Source organism: Oratosquilla oratoria, chromosome 12, assembly GCF_046742065.1.
Source record: "Oratosquilla oratoria isolate Oo_2021 chromosome 12, ASM4674206v1, whole genome shotgun sequence".
Taxonomy (NCBI): domain Eukaryota; kingdom Metazoa; phylum Arthropoda; class Malacostraca; order Stomatopoda; family Squillidae; genus Oratosquilla; species Oratosquilla oratoria.
This window is the reverse complement of record NC_134788.1, coordinates 32,130,038-32,140,614: the sequence shown is the minus strand read 5'-3', so window position 1 is coordinate 32,140,614 and position 10,577 is coordinate 32,130,038. Positions and strand designations below refer to the sequence as shown.

Below are 10,577 nucleotides of genomic sequence, written 5' to 3'. Positions count from 1 at the left end.
CCAAATCAACATTCAGAACACCTGCTTAAGCTATGACACTGTAGAAAATACATACAGACCACATCAGGAAAACAAAGAAAAAAAATGAAAATTATGCCATTTAAAATATTAGCATGCTTAAAAAAATGTTCCATGTCATATGCCATGCAATAGTATTTAAAATATTTTACTTGAATCATTCATAAGATGAAAATGAACAAAAAACATTACACTATAACACTGTTATTTCTGACCAATGCCAGAGGGCTGTTAAATATTACCTTTCTTAAGTACACAAAAATAATCTCTGTGCACTGGAGTCAGTCAAACAGTATTTCTAAGAAGTATTGTGACAATAGTTAAGGTGTTCTCATGCCTGTCATAACTAATACATAAAAAGAAGGGGAGCAAGGACAAAGAAAAATATGAACTCGGCCTTAATAAAATGGTTGTCCATACGTTAAGAATGAGAAATTTAGTTTAAAAAAAATAATAATAATAAAAAAAAATAATTATACTCAATAATAAAATCATTTTACCTCTTTAACACATTACTGCCTAATGCCTCAAGTTTTCACTAGGGAGTCACAGAATGAAAGAGGATTTCAAAGAATTGAGACCATTTCATTGAAGGTTCCCCATTCTCTGATATAAAATCATCTATAAGCAAAAAAATCGAGTATGCCACAATGTTCAGAACGGAAAATTTGGTTACGAGTATTTTTACAATAAAAGATTACCGAAATTATAAGCCGATATAAGAAAAGATAGTTTAAAAAAATGTAGTTTTCACACTTTCCATAATGTAAAAATTAGATTATTTGAATCTGAACCATTAGTGCATTATATAAGAGCTTGCATGTGTGATACACATAAGGAATGGTGATGAAACAATAAAATAATATCTAAGAGTGGAGTGTGAACAAATGTTTGATCACTGATCACAATTTGTATAATAGCTGAAATTAATTCAGGTATTAAAAACTCGTCAGTTGTATGTGTGCTCTATCTTTGTACTGCTTTACTAAGTTTTACCTTTGTGACCTATGTTACATGTATTTAAGTACTTCTGTTGAGACAAATTGCACTTACTATACCATTTAGAAAAAAAAAAAACCTAGCTTTAATATCTAAAAGCATTTACCCCAGCCTGTGCACTAAAACTTAAAAAAAAAAAAAATCTTCCATCTAAAAATATTTTTAATGCCACTCGGAACCAAAACCGTATGCTGAATCTGAATCAGAGTCAGCATTGATGGGAGGCAGCTGAGTAGTCATGACTGTTGAAGATGGTGTTGAGCTTTCCAACAAACCTTGAGGTAATGAAACTGGACGCGAGATAAAATCAGCTCCTTTCTTGGTCTTTCGCTTCTTAATAGGACCAAATTTAGGTGGTGGCATCATGCTTTTGTTGTCCTTGTCTGCATCATGAATAGAATCAGAGGAACCCCAAGCTCGATGCAGTTTGGCATCAGAGTCACGTGAGAGCAGCTGGTTGAAAGCCTCAGTAGTCTTGCGCACCTTCACATTAAGAGAGCCAATGCGGAGGAAACCTGTTGAAGCCTCTTTCACTGAATTCCGCCTTTGTGCAAGTTTCTGATTACCCTGCAATGGAATGGTCGACATGGAGTACTGTCGAGGCTTCTTACCAGAGTAGTCCCGCAGGTTGGTATCTGCACCATAATGAGACAACAGGTCAAACACATCATGACGATTGTACATGGCAGCAATGTGAAGAGGTGTGTAGCCCCCATTGGAACGTGTGCAAACATCAACTTGATGTGTACCTGCAAGTAGTTTGACTACCTCAGCACGCCCATGCTTTGCTGCCCAATGCAAGGCTGTGTAACCATTGGCAAGGTCCTTGCATCCAGCAAGAGTAGGATGGATCTTAAGCAATCTTAAAATTTCATTGAAGTCACTCTTGGCAGACGCAACGAGCCACTCCTGCCCTTCAGCCCCATAAGAGTTGATGGATAAAGCATCTTCATCATCTCGGTCTGCACGGGAATTTCTGCTGCCCCGGGCTGCATGGCGAAGTTGTAACTGTGACTCGGAAGCCATCCGATTGAACTTCTGCATAGCTTCTCTTACTGACACCTTCTGCTCATCCTCCAAACTTGTGGATGATACCGCTTTGGAAAGGAGGGAAGTTTCTTCTCCTTCTGGAGATGGTCTTTGGTTCTCCTTCTCACTTCGCTTCCTTGGGGGTATTGGTGGAGGGATTCCATCAGGGGAAGGTGTGGAGGCTGAAGATTCCGCGTTTGACAAAGGTGTAACAGTGGCAGTTGAGAGGGAAGAACCACATGTACTATCGTCCCCTCCAGCAGCAACACCTGAATCAAGCTCACTGGAAGAGGGTGAAAGAGCCAGAGACTTGGGCCGTAAAGGAGCAGATGAAGGTGATGCTGTTCCACTAGAACTACTGGGTGCAGTTCCCTGTGTGGGTCCAGAGGATGCATGAGAGGGTGTTGAAAATGCTGAAAACCCTGAAGAAGCAGATGAGAGAGAAGAAACAGATCCTGAGGACCTAATGCCTTGAGGTGCAGGTGGAATGCCAAGATCCGAAGGTTCATCATACCCTGGGAAACGCTGGTCTGAAGGTGACAAAGGGATAGTTGAGTCACTTGGATATCGAGATTCCCCATTGCCTCCAAGTGAAGGAGATCCAGGACTTGGTGGGGGTCGGTATGGAGGAGGGCAGTTGTATGGAGGAGGAGCACTGTATGGTGGAGGTGCCCTGTAGGGAGGAGCTCTCAGAGGAGATGGATGGCCAGGCGATGCCCCAGGACTTAAGGACTGGGCACTATACCCCCCTGGGGCTGCCCCTGATGAGGATGAGGTGTTACACAGGTCACTCTGCGAGGTATTTCCACATTGCCCGGAGGAGTTAGATGCAAGGAATTCAGACTCAGACAAGGCTGTGCCAATACGGTACTTCCTCTTTAGGACCAGAAACTTTTCACCTCCCTCTTGAGAAATGGTTGCTAACGTGTTCACATACTGTTTGAATTTATGGCGGGATATCTCTTTTGTTTCTGGATTTGTCAAGAATACTTTAAAATATTTAACCAAGTCATGATTTGTGACTCTGCCACCATTAGATATCATATAATCGCGTACAGCTTCCAATGTAAACTCTTCTGGAGGGGCTGCCATGTCTAATGTTATGGAGAAAATATATGTGTAAACATATATATCACGATGTCAGGATGCAGCCAGTAACTGGAAAAACAAAAAAATATATAGCTATATACATATCAATGCATGAAGAAAACACCATCAAACTAATGCATGCAAACTAAAGTCCATCTTTAAGTATAGTTTTATATACAAGTTTAACATTTAAACCTATCACATATCTAGCTGAGAAGAGCATGTGCTGGAATGATGGTAATAATGGCTGCCTCAAGTTTCATTTACTGGAAACCCATGGCAGTCAGCAATGTTCCTCTGGCCCTCCTATAGATCTTTCTAGGAAGAAATATTGAAATGTTGTCTGTATTGGTATGAATGAGAGCCCTTTTCAATGTTACTGGCTAGCTGAAGAATGAGGAGAGGAGCAGTCACCAGTTAATTCTCCTGATGTGAAAAAGTGGAAGAAAATAGTTGGTGCTGATAGAGATCTTGGGCATATATGAAAGAAGCCAAACACAGAGCATGGGATCCAGTGTATTTAACGTTTTGTCCAGCATGGCTTCTTCAGAAATAACACAGTAGACAAACATCTGACTCCTTATATAGCCCGAGCTTGCGGGGAGAAATGAACATGAAATTGGTGTAAACACAACTTTGTTTACTGCGTTATTTCTTAGGAAGCCCTGCTGCTGGATGAAATGTTAAATACACTGGATCCCCTACTCTGCCTCTTTCCTACAGTGTTGTTGCAGTTGTTGCTGCTTTTTACTCATCTTGGGCTTAGTCCATAGATCAGCAGCGTTTCTCAACCTTTTTACCCTTGCATAACCTTGAAAATAAATTCATGTCTCAAGGAACCCCCGTGCAAAAAAATAAATAAATAAATAAATAAATAAAAACATACCATATCTTTCTCATTTCATTTTCATTGTAATAATAGGTTAAATAGGATGATGTCTATATTACATTATTACAATAACCAAGAATATGTCGTGCATGTTTTATTATATTACGTATACGAAATCAAATAAAAAATCAAAAGCGCATTAGCTTATCTCCCTTGTTCTCGCTGAACTCTTAGGGACCTTTTGCGGAACCTTAGGGTTCCGGGGAACCCTGGTTGACAAACGCTGCCATACATGAACTGCCAGCCCCACTGAGTTACACTTCCAGGCAGATGTAAGGATGTATATGGGATATGAAAATAAGCAACTGGGAGATATCTTGCAGAACCACATGCAAACTCCCACATTGGTCCTTCATGGTGTGGTTAAAAAATAAAGACAATACCCGGTATTTGCATATGTATAACCGTACTTATATGAACATGTCTTATACATGTGTGTGTGTGTGTGTATATATATATATATATATATATATATATATATATATATATATATATATATATATATATATATATATATATATCCATACATGTGCACATACACACTGGCTCAGCAGTGTTGTGGTACTACTCTTGACTGTCTATTCGGCAATCCGAGTTCAAATCCCACCCATAGCTGAAAATTTCAACAATGCTGCAATGTGTGTGAGCCAGCACTACAACTCTAGTGGGCAAGGAGTTTTGTGTATGTGTGTAAGGTCATAGTATTACCCATGGATTGGGCTATGTATAAGCTCTGAGATCTCATTCAGGAAGGAAATATCTGTCAGTCATTAGTCCAACACATCCAAGACCACAGAGAAAAACTCACACCCAAACATCTCCATGTAGCCAGATACTATACTTGTTGGCAAACAAGGCTAAAGAGCTTTCTTAACCTGTTACCTCAACAACAGGTCCTGACATAGTCCAGAGACCAAGGGCCTGCTCCTCAGAGCTGCACCTCCTAACGGAGTTCAGGATTGACATATTTTGAAAATGGGCAACTCTGCTGTCCATCTTGCAGAATCACAAATAGGTATTTCTCATTGTCCCTATATATGTGCATGTGATTAACCAGTCTTGAAACATGTATTGGGCTCATGATCAACAGCTATTACCCTCCCAGATGAGAGCTCAGAGCTCACATATGGCCCAATCTATGAGTAATTCTGGGACTTTATACACACACACACGCACTTCCAACTCCTTCCCCACCAGATTTAGAGTGCTAGCTTGCAGTGTTGCTGAAATTTCCGGCCCTGGCCAGGACTTGAATTTGAATTGCTGAATTAGTGGTCCAGCACATCATACATACATATACCAAGGCTTTTTCCCCCTTACAAGGGGGGTAGCCAAAAAGAAAAAGGCATAAAATCATTCCCACCCATTCCATCCCTGAATACACTCCACACCCCTCCACCCTCCCTCTTATCTGAGCACCTCCTGAATGATGGGTCATCCCTGCACCTTGTCCACTGCCCTGGGTCAGAAGCAGTGTCGCAAGACACAGCACATCCACAGCAAGGCCGCTTCATTAAATCGGCGACCCCCCTCTCCGTCCCCCCATTGCATAAAATGAGAGGATGGGGAGAAATCCCTTCGGGCTGCGTCAAATTTTGCTCACACATACTACCTCACCCCCCGCCCATTCCACCTCATGCAATCACAACATCATCCATATACAACCATTCTCCATTCACCCCTGTCTTCTGTCCTCTCCCATCCTTCCTCAACAGACATTCCCCTCTTCCCCAAAGCCCCCCTCACCCCATCCATCCACCTCATCCTAGGACGTCCCCTCACGTTCACTCCCTCCACATCTGCCTTCCACACCTCTTTTACTAGTCTTTCTTCACTTATTCTTTCCATGTGTCCAAACCATCCTAATATTCTTTCATCAACCCTATCTCCCAGCTCCTCACCTCCTCATTTCTCACTCTATCTAGCCTAGTAACCCCCATCATACTTCTCAGACACCTCATCTCAAACACATTCAAACTCCTTCTCTCTTCTTCTCTTATGTTCCATGTTTCTGCCCCATACAGTGCTGTTGGCACAATCACTCCTTCATACAGTCTCCTCTTAGCATCCATTCCCAAATGTCTATTCCTCATTACACTCTTTAATCCACCAAGGCATTTACTTACTTCTCTCAATCTACATTCTACCTCCACTTTCACTCCACCTTTCCCTGCCACATTTGCGCCCAAGTATCTAAAACTATCCACTTCCTCCGGTCGCTCTCCCTTAATGCTCACTTCCAGTCTACTGCCACTTTCACCCCTTGTACATCTCATCATAGAGCAGGAATTAAATTTTGTATATGTTTGTATGTAAATTTACACACACACACACACACACACACACATATATATATATATATATATATATATATATATATATGTGAAGATCTGGATTCTGGGATCCATATTGGAAAAGAGGGTAAACACCAGACTCAATACAAAGGTTTATTGTAGCCAATGTTTCAATTCCCCCTCTAGAAATCATCTACAGGGGTGTGACGGTTACATACAGAGAACTCGTATTTATGTGGTCCGGGATGTAATTGAGAGAGAACCTAGGTGATAATCATGCTCAGTTAATCATAGTAAATGTACAATTTGATAAGCAAAAACAGAAAGAAATACAATAAAACTGAAACAAAAACATACAATAAAGATGAAAGAAAAACATAGACAAAAGTTAAGGAAATAAGAAAGTGGTGGGATAATAACCGAGGAATCACTGACACCAAGGTGGTGGACCAAGTGTCACAATATAAGGGTATAGTCACACATACAAATAGATATCTACCTTGTGAACACATAAAGAATAAATTTTTTCACAGAATGACATTGTAAACAGGACGGACAATGGAATTGCATGTTAACTGGACAAAGAAAAATAATGCTGTAACTCAAGTGATAAAGGAAAGTGTCTAATAACTGGCAAGGAACTGAAAGAGTCAGAACTCTGCGATCAAATGCCATAAAAAGCCGTATACAATTAGATAGTCAAATGTAAATGTCTGGTGTTAAAATAGGCACCAGCCACCTTGTTATTTCAGTTTTAACATCACCTATCCATGTTCACTTATTACTGTATTCTGTATATTTATTTCATCAATGTGTTTTATTATTTTATCTTAATTTAGTTGTTATTTTTTTGTCCAGGTTTGTTCCTATTTTGCTTCCTATTTGTTTAGTTTTTTTTAAGACATTTGATCATGGGGTTTTCACTTGTCCAGTTCCGTACCAGTCACTAGACACTTTTATCTATCATTTGAGTTACAACACTATTTTTCCTCGTCCAGTTAATATGCAATCCTGTTGTCTATCCTGTTTACAATGCTCTTCTGTGTAAAACTTCTTTATGTATTCACAAGACAGATACCTATTTGTATGTGTGACCATTTATTGTGGAACTTGGTCTGCCACCTTGATGTGGTTGCTTGGTTCCCCCCCCCTTTTTTTCAATTTTTTTTTGTCTCTTTGTTTTTGTTATGCTTTTATTGTAGGTTATTGTTTTTGTTTCACTTTTATTGTAACTCTGTGCTTTTTGGTTATTAAATTATATGTCATGATTAACGGAGCATGATTATCTCCAAAGTCCTCTCCTGATTACATTGCGGACTACAGAACAACAAGTTCACTGTATGTAACCAACACACCCCTGCAAACGATTCCTGGACAAGAATAAAAATGTCAGGTACAATACACCCTTTGAACTGATTCTGTTGTTTACTCTCTTTCCCAAGATATATATATATATATATATATATATATATATATACATATATATATATATATATATATATATATATACATATATATATATATATATATATGTGTGTATATGGACCATACAGTACCCGAGTGGATACTGTGTCAAACTCGTGAGTTGGTGGTCATCAGGTAAATTCCCAGGACCCACCGTATGCTATGATGCATCGGTTCCTGACAGTCCTGGCCAGGCAGAGAAGCAGCCCAACATTGGCCTAAAAAACACTTTGCACTGTGTGGGAAATGGGAAGGAGAGTTTGAGTTTGTTACATACATGCACATATATATGCACATTATATCTTATATATACATATATATACACTCAACCTCATTTATCCGGCTTTCACATAACCGGATTTCGGTTTATCCGGATGTTTTGAAGCAGCTGGGCAGCTAAATATTAAAACCAAAAAACCGCCACGTATGCAAGGCGAACGATACCGAGTTACAGTTTGAAATGTAAACACCAGATGGCGCACGGTGGGGTATATAAACGACGCTAGTCGCAGGTTGAAGGCTGGAGGAGCAACATGAAGTTCAAGGATGCCATGAAATGAACGACGATGAAATCTTTGCCTCTGTAACTGGTGAAGGGGAGGACAGCAGCAGTGAAGAGGAGCTGGATGTGAATGTGAAGAAATTTAGGCTTTCTCAACTCCGCTCATACGTCGATGCATTTACTTGATTATACGACTTATAGCACCATCCCTGAAACTGCCTCACATTATTGATCTCTGAGAATGTTGAGGAAATTGATCAAGAAGCAGCACCAGGCAGGTCGTCAAGGAAAAATAACGAGTTTTTTCACTCCTGCACCACAAGCTCAAGTCTGTGAACCTGGCCCATCACAAGATGCAAGTACCCCACCACCGGATTTCAAGGGATTTTCATCAGATGAAAACGAGTAAAGAACACTTATTTCAACCTCAAACCAATGTGTTATGTTCCACTATGTGTTAAGGTTAGTTGAAGGGTGAATTTGGGTTTATAACTTTGTATTTTGGACTAAAATAAAAACATTTTCAATATCCGGATTTTCTCATTATCCGGACAGGTAGCTGCACCAATTAATCCGGAAAAACGAGGTTTGAGTGTATATATACACATATATATACATATATATATATCAATATATATATATATGTATATATATATATATATTATATATATATATATATATATATATATATATATATATATATATATATATATATATATATATATATATATATACTATACACACACATGTAAGAATACACATACATATGATTAGTAAACTATATGAAGTTTAACTAAAACCAATGGACTTTCAATCATGAAAAGAAAAGAAAATGTATGATTGCAATGTATGGGTTATTATAGGAAGGGTACATAACTGATAAAGTACTTAGGAAAGGAATAAAAAAGTCGTAAGCACAAACTGAAAAAGACCACGTCTGAAAGATAAAAAAAACATACAGTACTACCTCTCATTAACGGACTAAAAGGGGGGTAACGGTGTCCGTTGATGTGAATAATCCATTGATTTGGAGTGGTTATTGGGTGGCATAGTGATTGCACGCACTAAACAACAGCACCAAAATCACAGCGAAAACAGCTAATTAATGTCCGTTAATGAGAGGTAGTACTGTAACATATGAACTTCTACGATAACTAAAAAATTATATAGTCCGAGTTACAACCATACACAAATTTAAGATGGAAATAATATAGAGGAAAAGACACAGGCACCCATGCGCATAATTCCTTAAAACACCTACGGTATTCATATACCACCCTCCTATTTGGGCCCTTCAGGATTAAGGCTTAACGTTCCCCTGACTCACTGGTTGAATCAAATATAGTGCAGCAAGACTAAGCTCTATTAGTGATGTTAATAGCACATTGTTATTAACTAAAATGGGCAGTTAGGCCGATACTCCCATGGTTCCAACCCCCTGGATCGACTACATTAGGTTATGTTACATAGTCCTTCTTTGGTTGTGGTAATTTAAACCTTGATGGAATATGTTTTACACCCGTTCAATCACTATAATTTGTCTTTTTCTTTATCGATAACACTCACTACTGTCAAAACAAAGTCGTTAGGTGTACGCCGTACACCTAATGTTATGTACGGCCACTCCCATGCACAACACACAACAATCGACCCAGCATAGGCTATTAATATTCCCAAATGCGAAAGCTTTCAGTGCATGTTCGGCTGTATATTGCCTTTTTTCATTTATAACAATACGAAAATCTTTCAAATTGGTCAAAATTCTTTAGTTACATGTTCACCAAACTGCAACGCCCATTGTAGGAAAACAAACGTGACTCATAGATAAATAAATGTTCAATTTGATTTCAGAATTTCCCCCAAATTTGTAAGTCATGTTCACGATGTGTAATACATACCATGTGACCTTATTGCCTGCCTGGAAACCATGCAATAGCATGCAAGATGTTCAAACATCTGTACACTTCGTGCATTGCATGAATTTTCATTTCCTGTTTACACTTTCTCCGCTACATGACTTCAGAGAAGCGTAAATATTTATTTACGTTATTTGTATGCAATCATTAGTGAAATGCAACAAAAAATTCCGTCTTAAATAAAATATTTCTATAGTCAAATCACAAGTCACCATGAAACTGCCTCACTTACGATAAATATATAATCGCTATTCTCCTTATCAGTAGATAGCAGGCAGCCTTCGATAATGTAAGATTCCAATTCACTTTCTTATCTTCGGTTGTTGACGGCAATTTAAATGAATCCCATTAAGCTTATACAATTCCCATTTTACTTG

The 10,577-nt window shown here is 38.9% G+C and overlaps 1 protein-coding gene across 4 annotated transcripts; it reads right to left on the bottom strand.

The window, feature by feature from the left end:
* Nucleotides 1–465: 465 nt before the first annotated feature.
* Nucleotides 466–10,484, bottom strand: sowah (ankyrin repeat domain family member sosondowah). 4 transcript variants are annotated; one of them, XM_076194872.1, is made up of 2 exons: nucleotides 10,433–10,484; nucleotides 466–3,204 (listed from the first exon to the last, which is right to left on the bottom strand). In XM_076194872.1, exon 2 carries the CDS (start codon nucleotides 3,136–3,138, stop codon nucleotides 1,180–1,182), a length of 1,959 nt encoding a protein of 652 aa, XP_076050987.1. In that variant the 5' UTR covers nucleotides 3,139–3,204; nucleotides 10,433–10,484; the 3' UTR covers nucleotides 466–1,179. The 4 variants fall into 4 exon arrangements, with proteins under 4 accessions (XP_076050987.1, XP_076050986.1, XP_076050988.1 ...); XM_076194871.1 differs by lacking the exon at nucleotides 10,433–10,484 and adding an exon at nucleotides 10,183–10,424; XM_076194873.1 differs by lacking the exon at nucleotides 10,433–10,484 and adding an exon at nucleotides 10,058–10,140.
* Between the last annotated feature and the right edge of the window lie 93 nt (nucleotides 10,485–10,577).

Coding starts and splice junctions, on each gene's coding strand:
- sowah (XM_076194872.1), bottom strand. CDS start 3,138: ATGGCAGCCCCTCCAGAAGAGTTTACATTGGAAGCTGTACGCGATTAT.